The sequence below is a fragment of the Trachypithecus francoisi genome, unplaced genomic scaffold, assembly GCF_009764315.1.
Source record: "Trachypithecus francoisi isolate TF-2019V2 unplaced genomic scaffold, Tfra_2.0 Lachesis_group3, whole genome shotgun sequence".
NCBI lineage: Eukaryota > Metazoa > Chordata > Mammalia > Primates > Cercopithecidae > Trachypithecus > Trachypithecus francoisi.
Window position 1 is genome coordinate 123,958,144 of NW_022681468.1, and position 16,266 is coordinate 123,974,409.

General features: G+C 43.4%; 1 protein-coding gene across 1 annotated transcript in view; it reads right to left on the bottom strand.

Annotated features, from left to right (window-relative positions):
* HACD3 (3-hydroxyacyl-CoA dehydratase 3) overlaps positions 1-15,589 on the bottom strand; it is a 49,670-nt gene extending 34,081 nt beyond the window's left edge. Inside the window, exon 1 of the mRNA XM_033189726.1 lies at positions 15,316-15,589. Coding sequence (XP_033045617.1) covers positions 15,316-15,402 — 87 coding nt within the window. The 5' untranslated portion in view covers positions 15,403-15,589. The remainder of the gene's footprint in view (positions 1-15,315) is intronic.
* Between the last annotated feature and the right edge of the window lie 677 nt (positions 15,590-16,266).

Below are 16,266 nucleotides of genomic sequence, written 5' to 3' on the forward strand. Positions count from 1 at the left end.
TTCCAGCATTCTATTCACCAAGCTGCCAGAAGGCCTGCCCAGATTCAGGGAAAGAGGAAATAAACTGCGAGTCTTGATGGCACTCTTGATGCGGTTATCCTGAAGCCACTATATTTACACTTTTTTAAAAAAACCCAGGATCCAATCCAGGTTCATATACTCCTCTTGATTGTTATGCCTATTTTTATTTAATACAGACTTACACTTTTATTTATTAACCCATGCCAGTTGTCTGGTAAAATGTATCATATTCTGGATTTGTCTGGCCATTCCTTCATATTAACCATTTTTAGCAAAAATATTTCATAGGTGATATGGTTACATATGGCATCCTTATGTTAGCTGGTGACGATAAATTTGGTCATTAAATTGAGAAGGTGACTGCCAGAACTTTCCACTGTAGTGTTTCCTTTTGTAATGAGCAAGTTACCTAATAGTGTAATCTGCCATTCCCTCACAATACTCTTTCATCCAGTGGTACAGTCAGCTATTGTTAATCCTTACCTGACGCAATTTTACACTGGAGGTCACAAAATTATAATTTTCTTTCTTTCTTTTTTTTTTTTTTTTTTTTTGAGACGGAGTTTCCTTGTTGCCCAGGCTGGAGTGCAATGGAGCAATCTCAGCTCACCACAACCTCCGCCTCCCAGGTTCAAGCAGTTCTCCTGCCTCAGCCTCCCGAGTAGCTGGGATTACAGACATGTGTAACCATGCCCGGCTAATTTTGTATTTTTAGTAGAGATGGAGTTTCTCCATGTTGGTCAGACTGGTCTCAAACTCCAACCTCAGGAGATCTGCTGGCCTCGGTCTCCCAAAGTGCTGGGATTACAGGCATGAACCACCATGCCCGGCAAAATTATAATTCTCTAATTCAACCATTCATTTTTAATTTTCTAGTTGGCATTCTTCTGTAAGAAAAGAGTTTTCCCTTCTCTCCCTCTTTTTATTGAAATTTTTATTGTAATTTTTATTGTAGATTCACATGCAGCTCTAAGAAATAAATATATACACCTACCGTGTACCCACAAAAATAAAAATTTTAAAAAAAGAAATAGTACTGAGAGATCCCTTATACACTTTGCCTAGTTTGCCCCAATGGTAGCATTTTACAAAACTATAGCATAAAATCAAAATCAGGATACTGACATTGACACAACCCACCTACGTTATTCAGATTTCCCAGTTTTACTTGCATTCGCTTGCAGGTATGTGCATGTGCGTCTGTGTGTTAAGTTCTACACAATTTGATCACATGTATAGGTTCATCTACCTACTGTCACAGTCAAGATACTGAATAGCTCTAGATCCCTCGTGGTGCCTTTGCCTGTACCCTCTCTGGTCTACATTTCTTTTTTACTATCCCTATGGACTCACGGATTTTCTTTTCTTTTTTTTTTTGAGACGGAGTCTCGCTCTGTCACTCAGGCTGGAGTGCAGTGGCGCAATCTCGGCTCACTGCAAGCCCCGCCTCCTGGGTGGTCCACGCCATTCTCCTGCCTCAGCCTCCCAAGTAGCGGGGACTACAGGCGCCCGCCACCACGCCCTGGTAATTTTTTGTATTTTGTAGTAGAGATGGGGTTTCACCATGTTAGCCAGGATGGTCTCCATCTCCTGACCTCGTGATCCGCCCACCTCGGCCTCCCAAAGTGCTGGGATAACAGGCATGAGCCACTGCACCCGATAGACTCATGGATTTTCTTTTGTGATCCACTCAGCCAAATTCCATTACCATTATTACTCTTTCTGATGTTCAAATTGTCACAAACTTGGCCAGTAGAAATCCCTTCAAACCAAATCCTGTATGATTCTGACATGACCGTGTACCCTTTGAGGATATTGTTCTTTCTCTGGCACAGATTTGAAATAATTGGCCATTTCTTCAAGGAGGCATAGTTCCTTTGGTTGGAAATGGTAATGTAGAAGCCATGATCTAGGTACACTGAGGTATAGTTAATGTTCATCTTTCAGTGGGCTAGCTAGGAATTTTAAAAATGATGATGTCATAGTGAAGTTTCCAATTCAAGCTATTACAAGGCTTCTCCTTACCTTGTTATTTAAGATTTATATCTCTTACAGTGAAAATCTTCCTAATAACATTAGCACATTTATATATTTGTTTTATCCTAAAAAAGTTTCAGGATTAGAATATCAACTTTTTTTGCCAACAGTAAACCTACTAATTACTTGTAGAAGTTTCCTTGTGGAAAATAAGAAAAAAGACAAAATTTATATTCAATTTAAAAAAAAAAAGGAAAGGGAAAAATAACCCTTCTAAGTGTAACATTTAATTGCAGTTCTTTTTGTCCTCAGAATATATTCCAGTGAAAGGGGGGAAGGTTGATTTTTAAAAAGGACATAATCTACTAAAGAACCAGAGTACTATGTTCAAATATTATTTGTATTGATTAATTTATCTGTAAGATTTTGTCATCAATTTGATATATAGTTAGGTCCTTTTGGTTCTGTTTATTTAATTTGCTTTTTACTTTTTTTTTTTTTTTTTGAGACAGAGTATCGCTCTGTCGCCAGGCTGGAGTGCAGTGGCGCGATCTCAGCTTACTGCAACCTCTGCCTCCCAGGTTCAAGCGATTCTCCTGCCTCAGCCTCCTGAGTAGCTGGGATTACAGGCATGTGCCACCGCACCCAGCTAATTTCTGTATTTGTAGCAGAGACAGGGTTTCCCCATGTTGGCCAGGATGGTCTTGATCTCTTGACCTCGTGGTCTGCCCGCCTCGGCCTCCCAAAGTGCTGGGATTACAGGCGTGAGCCACCAAGCCTGGCCTCCTTTTTTTTTTTTTAATACAATTTTATCTTTGAATATGTAAAACATTCCCATTGTTCAAAATTCAAACTTTATGAAATGATTTCCTCAGAAGTCTTGCTCCCAAATCCATCCTCCTCCATTCCTATTCCCCACATACCAGTAACCATTTCATTCATTTCTGGTTTATCTATTCTCTGTATATGCGTGTTTTGCAAAAATTCGCAAATATATTTAGATATTCTTATTTTCATCCAGGCGCAGTGACTTATGCCTGTAATCCCAGCACTTTGGGAGACCAAGGCAGGTAGATCACTTGAGCTCAAGAGTTTGAAACCAGCCTGGGCAACATGGTGAAACCTTGTCTCTACAAAAAATACAAAAACTAGCCTGGCGTGGTGGCATGCGCCTGTAGTCCCAGCTAGTTGGGAGACTGAGGTAGGAGGATCGCTTGCGCCTGGAAGGTGGAGACTGCAGTGAGCCAGGATCACACCACTGCACTCCAGCCTGGGTGCCAGAGTGAGACCCTGTCTCAAACAAACATACAAAACAATTCACTCTGTAGCCTAGGCTGGGGTGCAGTGGCCGGATCTCAGCTCACTGCAAGCTCCGCCTCCCGGGTTTTCGCCATTCTGCCTCAGCCTCCCGAGCAGCTGGGACTACAGGTACCCGCCACCTCGCCTGGCTAGTTTTTTGTATTTTTTAGTAGAGACGGGGTTTTACTGTGTTATCCAGGATGGTCTCGATCTCCTGACCTCGTGATCCGCCCGTCTCGGCCTCCCAAAGTGCTGGGATTACAGGCTTGAGCCACGGCACCCAGCCTTTTTTTGTTTTTATTTTTTTATTTTTTTTTTGAGACGGAGTCTCTGTGGCCATGCTGGAGTGCAGTGGTGTGATCTCGGCTCACTGCAACCTCTCCCTCCTGGGTTCAAGCGATTCTCCTGCCTCAGCCTCCCAAGTAGCTGGGACTACAGGCGCCAGCCACCATACCCCGCTAATTTTTGTATTTTTAGTAGAGACAGGGTTTCACCATGTTGGTTGGGATGGTCTCAATCTCTTGACCTTGTGGTCCACCCACCTGGGCCTCCCAAAGTGCTGGGATTACAGGCGGGAGCCACCGCACCCAGCCAAAACAGATATTCTTACTTTCCCTCCTTTCTATACAAAAAGTAGCATACCATATACATTCTTATACATCTTGCTTTTTTTTTCCATCTAAATAAATCCTTGTGAGTTCATAAAGATCTTTACTCTTTCTTGTCATAGCTGTATAACACTCAACTGGGTGTATGTATCAGTTGGTGTCGTCTTCTAATTCCCCCTTTTGGGGACATAGACAATTTCAAAGAATACCAACCAACTTGAGGTTACTATAAGACCACGGTAAAATGAAACAAAACAAGACCATTGCATAAATTTGTCTAATGACAGGTCACTATGCCAACCACAAAATACCAAATCATAGAACTGTCCCTGCTTTCTGTCAACATCCAATCTATAGCAGACCCCACTTCCTTAGACACCCCCACCATTACTCAACCAAAGTCCAAATCCCATATAACAAGGTCTTTTTTAACACCCTCTTACTGAGATACCACATACTTCCCTACAGTGTGTGTTTTCCCTCAGTGGAACAAGCAATAAACCCACCTTATCTTTGGCTGAACAGCATTGACAGTTTAAATAAACTCTCAGAGAGCTCTTTCAATAAATTTAAAATACTCAAAGTAATAAGAAAGCTTGTAGCATAGCATAATCAGCAGCATTTTTCCCCTCATTATCATGAGGGAAAAAAATAAAACAGTGGTGCATTTTGCAATCAATTAAGTCTAATATATCATAAAATTCTATTTTCACCCAGACTACTGCCCTGAACTCTGTATTTGTATAGTTATATCACTAGTTCACATTTTCACATGGAAATTGTTTAAAACCAGACTCTCAAACTAGTATGTCCAAAAGGGGACTCTTGATTTTGGCCACTAAAACTCTTCTGCAGTCTTAATCATTTCAGTAAACTGCACTGTCATCTACTTTGTGCTTAAGTCAAAATCCTAAGACTAGTCATTAATTCTTTTCTCTTCCTCTCCAATAAGTCCATCAAGGCCTCAAGGTTCTCTTCAGATATATCTCAAATGTGTCCATGGCTCTCCACCTCCACAACCCTAAACTGAGCCACCTCATCTCTCACCCATACTACTATAACAGCCTCCCTAAATGGTTTTCTAGAGTTCACTTTGCCCCTTTATAATCCACATAGAAGCCAATATAATCTTTTTTGAAACACAAATCCTACAAAGTCACTTCTCTGCTTAAAACTCTTTAATAGTTTCCCATTGCTCTTACAATAAAACCCAAGCTCCTTACCATGGCAACAAGGCTCTACATGACCTACATCTTGCAAACCCTTCTATCCTCATCTCCCTCTAACTTATTCCTCACTATGCTCCAAACATACTAATATCCTTTCTGCTCCTGGAACCCCACTAAGCCTTTGCCTGCCTCTAAATCTGTGGACTTGTTGGAATGTTCTTCCCCCAGCTTTCTGCACAATTTGTTTTATCTTTCAAGTTTCACACAGCTAGAATATCACCTATTCAAGGAAGCCTTCCCTGACTACTGTATTTAAAATTGACTCTACCAATTATTCTCTATTTCATCACCCTCTTTATTTCCCTCATAGCACTTTATCTAGGTAATTATTTATTAACATATCTATTGCCTGTCTCCCTCAATCTGAAGGTAGTGCCTTTATAAGTGTTGCTCATTACTGAATATCTAGTACTTAGCACTATGCCTGGAGCGGTCAACAGTTACAAGATTATTTAACTTACTGCTTTATAAGTACTTTTGTACTGTGGTAATAAACAACTTAGACTTACTGATTTCTATTATGAAATATTTCAAGCAATCAGACAAACAGAAAAATATAGCAAACACCACTATACCTAACATCCATTAGCATTTTGTTTTATTTGCCTCAATTTTTAAAAAAAGAAATAAAACAGACATAGATACATTATATAAATACTCAATCCCAATGCCCTCTCTCCCTCAAACATGCCCCAACTTCGCAGGTAACCACTATTCCAGGATTGGAGTTTGTAATTTCTACTGTATTTCTTTATTCACTTACAACATGTTGGGCATTCACAATATACAGTATGATTTTACATGTCACATAAATAATTTCATACTGCCTGTATCATTCTTCAAAACTTGCTTATTTGATATTATATTTCTAAGCTTTAATTCCATAAAGATGGTTCTGTTTCGTTCATTGTAGCTGTTGTACAGTGTGCCATTGTATAAATACACCACAATTTATCCATTTTCCAGCTGACAAAAATTGAGGCTGTTTTCAATTTTTTGCTGCAATGAACATTCTACCTCCACCTGTATATGTGTAAGAGCTTCTCTAAAAAAAACAAAACTTCCAAGTCATAAAGACATACAACTTCAGCTTGACAACATGGTGCAGAACTGTTCTCCAAATCAGTTGTGACGATTAGTACTTCCACCAACTGTATAAAAAAATGTCCGGCCGGGCGCGGTGGCTCACGCCTGTAATCCCAGCACTTTGGAAGGCCGAGGCTGGCAGATCACGAGGTCAGGAGATCAAGACCATCCTGGCTAACACAGTGAAATCCCGTCTCTACTAAAAATACAAAAAAATTAGCCGGGCGTGGTGGCAGGTGCCTGTAGTCCCAGCTACTCGGGAGGCTGAGGCAGGAGAATGGCGTGAACTCGGGAGGCGGAGCTTGCAGTGAGCCGAGATCGCGCCTCCATCTCAAAAAAAAGAAAGAAAAAATGTCCAGCCGGGCACGGTGGCTCACATCTGCAATCCTAGCACTTTGGGAGGCCAAGGCAGGCAGATTACTTGAGGTCAGGAGTTCGAGACCAGCATGGCCAACATGGTGAAACCCCGTCTCTACTAAAAATACAAAAATTAGCAGGGCGTGATGGCGGACGCCGGTAGTCCCAGGTACCTGGGAGGCTGAGGTGGGAGAATCACTTGAGCCCGGGAGGTAGAGACTGCAGTGAGCCCAGATCTCATCACTGCACTCCAGCCTGGGCAACAGGGTGAACCTCCGTCTCAAAAAAAAAAATGTCCTGTCGCTGAACATTCATTCTCACAAACACTTGGTCAGGTCAGGCTTTTTCATTTTTCCCACTCTAATGTGAGAAACAGTATCCTATCATTTTAATTTACAGGCATACCTTGGAGCTATTGTAGGTTTTGTTCCAGACCACCACCATAAAGCTAATATCACAATAAAGTGAGTCACACAAATTTTTTGGTTTCTCGGTACATATAAATGTTATGTTTATATTATACTATAGTCTATTAAGTATGCAGTATTATTCTAAAAAACAGTGTACATACCTTAACTTTAAAATATTTCATTGCTAAAAAATGCTAATGATCATGTGAGCTTTCAGGGAGTTGTAATATTTTTGCTAGTGGCGGGTCCTGCCTCAATGTTGATGGCTGTGGACTGATCCAGGTGGTGACTGCTGAAGGCTGGGGTGGCTGTGACGATTTCTTAAAGAAGGACAACAATGAAGTTTGTCTCATTGATTGAGTCTTCCTTTCACTAAAGATTTCTTTGCAGCATGCAATGCTGTTTGATACTGTTTTACCCAGAGGAGAACTTCTTTTAAAATCAGAGTATCCTCTCAACCCCGCCACTACTTTATTAACTAAGTTTATGAAATAGTATAAATCCTTCGTTGTCATTTCAAGAATGTTCAGAGCATCTTCATCAGAAATAGATTCCATTTCAATAAATCACTTTCTTTGCTCATCCATAAGAAGCAACTCCTCATCCCTTCAAGTTTTATCATGAGATTGCTGCATTCAGTCACACCTTCAGGCTCCACTTCTAAGTCTAGTTCTCTTGCTATTTCCACCACACCTGCAGTTACTACCTCCACTGAAGTCTTGAACCCCTCAAAATCATCCATGAGGGTTGGATTCCACTTCTTCCAAACTCCTGTTCATTTTTATATTTTGACCTCTTCCTATGAATCACAAATGTTCTTAATGGTATCTAGAATGGTGAATCCTTTCCAGAAGGTTTTCAATTGACTTTGCCCAGACCCATCACAGCATCACTACCTACGACAGTTTTAACCTTACAGAAAGTATTTTCTGAATAAGACCTGACAGTCAAAATTACTTCTTGATCCATGGGCTGCAGAAGGAATATTATGTTAGCAGGCATGAAAACAACATTAATCTCCTTGACATTTCCATCAGCACGCTTAGGTGGGACTAGGTGCACTGTCAATGAACAGTAGTATTTTGAAAGGAATAAATATATTTTTCTTCTGAGAAGTTGGCCTCAACAGTGGGTTTAAAATATTCAGTAAACCATTCTGTAAACAAATGTGCTATCATCCAGGAGTCGTTGTTCCACTTACAGAGCATAGGCAGAGTAGATTTAGCATAATTCCCTTTTTTCGTTTTTGAGACGGAGTCTCACTCCGTTGCCCAGGCTGGAGTGCAGTGGTGTGATCTCGGCTCACTGCAACCTCTGCCTCCCGTATCCCAGCGATTCTCCTGCCTCAGCCTCCCAAGTAGCTGGGATTAAAGGCGCCCACCACCATGCCCAGCTAATTTTTTGTATTTTTTAGTAGAGATGGGGTTTCACCATGTTGGTCAGCCTGGTCTTGAACTCCTGACCTCAGGTGATCCACCCGCCTTGGTCTCCCAAAGTGCTGGGATTACAGACATGAGCCACCACGCCTGGCTGATTTAACATAATTCTTAAGGGTCCTAGGATTTTCAGAATGGTAAAGGGGCACTGGCTTCAACTTCAAGCCACCAGCTGCATTAGCCCCTAATAAAAGAGTCAGACTGTCCTTTGAAGCTTTGAGGCCAGGCATTGACTTCTCCTCTCTAACTATGGAAGTCCTCCATGGCATCTTCTTCCAGTAGAAGGCTGTTACATTGAAAATCTGTTGTTCAGTGTAGCCACCTTCATCAAGGAACTTAGTTAGATCTTCTGGATAACTTGCTGCAGTTTCTACCATCAGCACTTGTAGTTTCACTTTGCACTTTTATGTTACAGGGCCTTTCCTTAAGCCTCATGAATCAACTTCTGCTAGCTTCAGATTTCTCTTCTGCAGCTTCCTCACCTCTCAGCCTTCATAGAACTGAAAGAGTTGGGGCCTTGTTCTGGATTAGGCTTTGGCTTAAGAGAATGTCATAGGCCGGGTGCGGTGGCTCACGCCTGTAATCCCAGCACTTTGGGAGGTCAAGACGGGCGGATCACGAGGTGAGGAGATCAAGACCACCCTGGCTAACACAGTGAAACCCCGTCTCTACTAAAAATATAAAAAAATTAGCTGAGCGTAGTGGCGGGCGCCTGTAGTCCCAGCTACTCACAAGGCTGAGGCAGGAGAATGGTGTGAACCCGGGAGGCAGAGCTTGCAGTGAGCCGAGATCACACCACCGCACTCCAGCCTGGGCAACTGAGCGAGACTCCGTCTCAAAAAAAAAAAAAAAGAGAATGTCATGGCTGAATTATATTCTATCCAGACCAAACTTTAGTCATATCATCAATATGACTATTTTGCTTTCTTATCATTTGTGTGTTCACTGGAGTAGCACTTTTAATTTCCTTCAAAAACTGTTTCTTTGCATTCACAACTTGGCTGTTTGGTGCAAGAGGCCTAGCTTTCAGCCTGTCTCAGTTTTGACATGCCTTCCTCACTAAGCTTAATGATTTACAGCTTTTGATTTAAAGTGAGACGTGTAACTCTTCACTTTAACACTTAGAAGCCATTGTATGGCTTTTTTGTTTTGTTTTGTTTTGTTTTTGACACAGAGTCTCACTCTGCCACTGGAGTGCAGTGGCATGATCTCAGCTCACTGCAACTTCAGCCTCCCAGGTTCAAGTGATTCTCCTGCCTCAGCCTCCTGAGTAGTTAGGATTACAAGCACACGCCACCACACCTGGCTAATTTTTGTATTTTTTTTAGGAGAGACGGGGTTTCACCATGTTGGTCAGGGTGGTCTCCTGACCTCAAGTGATCCCCCCACCACAGCCTCCCAAGGTGCTGGGATTACAGGCATGAGCCATCACACCCGGCCCCACTGTAGGGTTATTAACTGGCCTAATTTCAATATTGTTGTGTCTCAGAGGACAGAGGCCCAAGGAGAGGGAGAGAGATGGAGGAATGGCCAGTGAGAGCAGTCAGAACACACACATTTATCGAGTAAGTTCACCATCTTATATAGGTGTATTTCATTTTGCCACAAAACAATCACAATAGTGGCTGGGCACAGTGGCTCACACCTGTAATTCCAGCACTTTGGGAGGCCGAGGTGGCAGACCACTTGAGCTTAGGAGTTTGAGACCAGCCTGGACAACATGGCAAAACCTCGTCTCTACAAAAAATACAAAAACTAGCTGGGCACAGTGGCACACGCCTGCAGTTTCAGCTACTCGGGAAGCTGAGGTGGAAGGAACATTTGAGGCTGGGAGGTGGAGGTTGCGATGGGCCAAGATCATACCACTGCACTCCAGCCTGGGTGACAGAGTGAGACCCTGTCTCAAAACTAAATTAATTAATTAATTAATTAATTAAACAATCACAATAGTAACATCAAAGCTAGGCACAGTGGTTCAAGCCTGTAATCTCAGGGATCTGGGAAGCCAAGGCAAGAGGATTGCTTGAGTCCAGGAGTTTAAGAGCAGCCTGGCCAACATAATGAGACCCCACCTTTAAAAAAATTTTAAAAATTAAAAATTAGCTAGGCAGGTACCTGTAGTCCTACTCGGGAGGCTGAGCCAGGAGGACTGCTCGAGCCCAGGAGTTCAAGGCTACAGTGAGCTATGATCATATTGCTGCACTCCAATCTGAGCAACAGAGTGAGACTCTGTTTCAAAAAAAAAAAAAAAAAGTAACATCAAAGATCACTGATCACAGATCACCAGAACAGATACAATAATAATGAAAAAAATCTGAACTATTCCAAGAATTAACAAAATACAACACAGAGACACTAAGTGAATACATGCTGTTGGAAAAATGACGCCAACAGACTTTGTTGCCACAACCTTCAGTTTGTCAAACCCGCATTATCTGCAAAGCACAATAAAGCAAAGCACAATAAAACAAGGTATGCCTGTACACGTGCCTGATCATAATTGCAATTCAGCATCTTTTCAGACTTACTGGTCATTCTTGTTTCCTTTTACTCTGAAATGTTTATATTATCTGCCCCTTTTTCTTTTGGGTAATATGTCTTTTGCTATTGGTCTGTAGGTGTTCTTTAAATATTCATGGTATTAGTCATCTCTCAGTGATATGCACTGCAAATGTCTTCTTCAAGTTTGTCTTAAATGTGTAAATATTTGTCTTTAGGGTTTGCATCTTGCTTAACACATTCTCCCGCTTTCCAATATTATAAAGATAGTCTCCTATATTTCTTTTTAGTAGTTTTGCTTTATGCATTTAGGTCATTAATCCACCTGAAACTGATTTTTGTGTATGGCATAAGGCAGGATCTTATTTTCTTTTTGCCATTTGGATTACCAATTGTCCCAGTACAATTTCCTGAATGGGTCATTCTCTCCTCATTAATTTGTAAGAGCGCCTCTTATTATACCTTAACTTTTCATATATGAAAAGGTCTACTAATAGGCTCTATTATTCCATTGCTCTGTGTCCATCCCTCTCATCTAAGGTTTAATATCACAATCATCATAATCACTCACTTGAACTGCACACTAGAATTTGCAAAGCACTTTCAAATCCATTTTCCAATTCAAATCTCAAAATAGTCCTATGAGTTAGGCACTACTGTTCATATCTGTCTGGATGAAGAGCCACAGGTTCATAAAGGTTAAGTGAATCATGGTCACCAGAGCGTAAGTGTAAGAACAAGGACCCAATCTCATGTGTTCAGTTCGCACTCTTTCCACCAGACTCTGTTAGGTAAGGATAGGAAAAATATCTTTTAAACAGCTCTCAAACACAGCTACACTCTGTTCTCTGTTCACAACACCCAAAACAAGCACCTTGTAAATAAACCAATGGTTTAACAACTACGTTTTTCGGGACAAACATGTTCATTATGCTCATCATGAAAGTAAATTCAATTTTGAAAGTAACACTGCCTTAGCTGGCCTCTTTGCTACGGCTCACCTCAAGCACAGACAATGCCACTGCTGAAGTCTTTATTGTCCACCATTTCTCCTCACATCAGCCATGTTCTCTCATAGTCACTAGCCCTGCAGTTCCAAAGACAGAATAGAGATGTGACGACTGGACAGTTCTCTGTGTCAGGATGGAGGGAGACAGAGCCAATGCCTCCAAACTGGAATTTAACACTTTAAAACTCACATTTACACATAAGCTGTGGGACATGCTGCAGAAAGCAGGGAGTGTCAAAGTGCTGTCCAAGAACCCCACACCTAGCTTAATGATAGACAAGAGTAGGTACTCCATAAACGATTTTTACTGAACAAATAAATGAAGCGCTTCATCCAGAGCCAGAGCCACTGGTTTCTTTTCTTTTTTTTAATAACAAATCTGCACATGTATAACCACTGATTTCAACAAGCCCTGCATAGAGCAATCAGTTGAGAAAGACAAAAAACAAACAAACAAACAAAAAAAGGCGACCCCTGACACTCAGAGGCAGGCATAGCACTCACAGCCAGGCCATGTTATTCTCCTACAGGACATAAACAATCTCACAGAATACCAACCTCAGACAAGGTTACTCTGAAATCTTCATAAAATGAGACAGAGGCCATTTCACAACTTTGTTACAAGCACAGAGAAATACATAGTGGCTATGCCACCCATGAAATCCCAAATACCCTCTGGCCAAATTGAGTGACTGCTACTCCTATAGCAATTAGTTTTGTTCTTATACTAGTCTCCCTGCCCTATAGATAAGATTTATTCACATACCCAACCACAAAACTCCCATATTTTCTTACAGGATCTTCTCTGAAGTAAAACCCCAACCTCCTTAACCCTCCCCTCCCCTCATCACCAACACCCAAATCCTATAATCAGTTCTAACACCCTCCTAATGAAACACTCCAGGGTTCCCCATGGAGTATGCTCTCTCTTGATGCAATGAGTAATAAACCCAACTTGTTTAACTACCGGTATGTTATTGGTGGCCTTTGGGCATTGACACGGTTTAAGTCAGACATTACAAGTGTCTAAAAGTCTATGCCTTTCTCTTTCTGGAACGTTCTCCCAGTCTTAGTTTGACAAAAATAATTCTCATTTCTGGAAGTCACCACTAACTAAATTAAACAAAGGTAACAAATTTGTTTAACACCAGATACCTGGTCCAACATCCAACTCCAATTCTACCAATAAACATACTCCTACACAAAACTTTTTGTTTGTATATGATACGCCTCCTTCTAGATAGCATGCCCTTGAAAAGTTGGGTCTGACTCATCTTTGTAAATCTGTACTACCTTACATGTATTAGAGGATTGCTAACACATGTAAACACTTTTATAAGTGTAACATGGTGCTTTTAAACTAATGGTAGTTGAAATATGGGTGCCTCAAAACTACAGATGTGAAACCCCAGAGAAAATAAAAACTTAATAAGGGGGAAAAATGATTTATCTTTCCCCAAAATGTTTTAGATGGTTACTTTTTTTTTTTTTTTTTTGAGATGGAGTTTCGCTCTTGCTGCCCAGGCTGGAGTGCAATGGCACCATCTTGGCTCACCGCAACCTCCGCCTCCCCGGTTCAAGCGATTCTCCTGCCTCAGCCTCCCAAGTAGCCAACACAGTGAATTACAGGCATGCACCACCATGCCCGGCTAATTTTGTATTTTTAGTAGAGACGGGTTTCGCCATGTTGGTCAGGCTGGTCTCGAACTCCCGACCTCAGGTGATCCGCCCGCCTTGGCTTCCCAAAGTGCTGGGATTACAGGCGTGAGCCACAGCACCCAGCCTGTTCTGTACTTTTTTATTGACTGCTGGAAGAACCCTCTCTAGAAGGGGACTTTGAGCCCCATCTACAAAAGATTTTGTTTGTTTTTTCCTATTCTATTAAACCACCCTGGAGCAGTAGAGGGAGACAGCACAGAACATTTATTCATACTCTGACCCAAAAGTATAATCTCAGTCTGGATGAACACATTAAATGACACACCATGCAATGTCATAGCCTATTTAAAGGCATTCTGGCCACTACTGTCTTCATCTTTCAACAGGAAAACGGCTTATATTCCAGAAGCAAAGATTATATTAAATTCAACAAATTCAAGTCGACACTCAGAAAGCACCTACATTTTACCGGATCCATGGGTGATCCAGCCAGATGCCTGATTCAGGAGCAGAGAGAGTTAAATGGAGTGAAAGAGGTTACAAAGTGCCATAGATGTTAAGGAGAAGTTTCCAGTAAGGATGACTGTAGAAAGAACCTTCCAGAGGCTGGGTGCGGTGGCTCATGCCTGTAATCTCAGCACTTTGGGAGGCCGAGGCGGGTGGATCACCTAAGCTCAGGAGTTCGAGACCGGCCTGGCCAACATGGTGAACTTGTCGCTACTAAAAATACAAAAATTAGCCGGGCGTGGTGGCGCATGCCTGTAATCCCAGCTACTCGGGAGGCTGAGGCAGGAGAATCGTTTGAACCCGGGAGGCAGAGGTTGCATGAGCTGAGATCGTGCCACTGCACTACAGCCTGGGCGACAAGAGCGAAACTCCGTCTCAAAAAAAAAGAAAAAAAGAAAAGAGAAAGAACCTTCCAGAATGAAAACTCCAGTTTCTCAAAGCCTGGAATCTTTAGTTTGGACACAGACATGAGGATACACAGGTCCTTGAGTCTCCGCTATTAGGTGCCTTCAGCTTGCTTATATAAAGGGCCAAGGATCTCAAACAGAAATGCTTAATGTAACTTAAGAAATTTTTAAGTTCTCTGTGCAACTCAGCAAACCTGACTGAGCTCACAGACTTCAGAAGAGAGGGGGAAATCACTTCCTCCAGCTCTTGTGAATTTTAAAATTAAAAGTAGTGAGAATGATTTCCATCACTGAACGGTTGCGAGGTGGGTGTGGCCCCCATCCCTCCCCTCCCCCACCCCCTGCAGTGCCCTGCCTCGGTAACGTCCGAGGGGCCTGGCTGGACCTCTTAGGCCAGCCACGGCCCAGCAAGCCGCTGTCACAACTGCACCCCTAACCCAACGAGCTCATTCCATATCTCGAAGGGCCCCAGCCAACTCGAACCCCGAAGGCCAGGCAGCCAGGGCCGGCCTTGGGATCCATGAAGGCCGCCGACTGCGAACAAAGAAGAGGCCCGGGGTAGCCTGAGAGGCCCAGTCCGAGCTCTCTGAGGACCCGAAGGTTCCTGCAGCCCTCGGGGGGTTGTGCCCCCGGCCCGGGATCTGCGGGTGAGCCTCGACAAGCGCCAGCATGCCGTGAGCGCACCGCGTCGCGGACCTTGTTGGCGCACTGCAGGCTCTCCCGCGCGCACACTGACAAAGCGGGCAGGCGTCCTGGCGGGTACCTGGAGCCGCGATCCCTCGCGCTTCCCGCCGCCCGACCCGGCCTTTACCTGTACGTCACTCAGCTCCACGCGCAGATACAGCTCGCGGTGTCGCTGAGCCCAGTAGACATGCGGCGTCAACACCTGATTCTCCATGGCCACACTGCCCAGGGCGCGGGGAGGCTCGGCTCTCTGCGCCTAGCTGCCTCAGGTAGTGCTCTGCTGGCGCCGGCCGAAAGCAGGCCTCAAACCCCAGCGCTCCTGAGCGCCTGCAACCCGGCACCTTGAGACACCCCACGCTCGCGGGCCGCGCTTGCGCAGTGACGCGCCGGGATGGCGGCGGCGCCAGCAATGGGCCTTGGTGCGAGCCGAGAGGGGGCGGGGCGCAGGCGGGATGGGGCAGGCCTGGGCACAGAGACGCCGCAGCTCGTCGCGGCCGCCTAGGGAATTGGAATCAGCGGGTGGTACGCTTTCCCCACTCGTCTTCAGGGAGATGCTTTAAAATAAAGAAGGCTGGAGACTCATAGGGGACCGATGAGCATGGGAAAGGGTTTGGGACTGGTGTCTCTGGAGGGTACCTCGCATTCTGTTTACTGAGTGCCTACTGTGTGCCTGGGTTTCAAAGCTTAACACTGGAACAACAGAAGTGAGACACAGCCCCTTCTGTCTTAGAACTCCCTGCCTATTAAAAAATGCAAGTAATTACAGATGAAATAAGGATGATAATGGTGATAGGGGACATGGTGTGAGAGCAGCGTGGAAGAGCGTTCCAAGAAGGGAAAATAAAGACCAGGGCAGCGCTGCCCAATAAAACTGTAGGTGATGATGGAAATATTGCTCATTGCGTTCTTTAATACGGTAGCCACTAGCCACATGAAGCTTTTGAGTACTTGACCTGAATAACTGAATTTTCAATTTGATTCACTTCTGTTCTTTTTCTTTTCTTTTCTTCTTTTCTTTCTCTTCTTTTGAGACGGAGTTTCGCTCTTGTTGCCCAGGCTGGAGTGCAATGGCGCCATC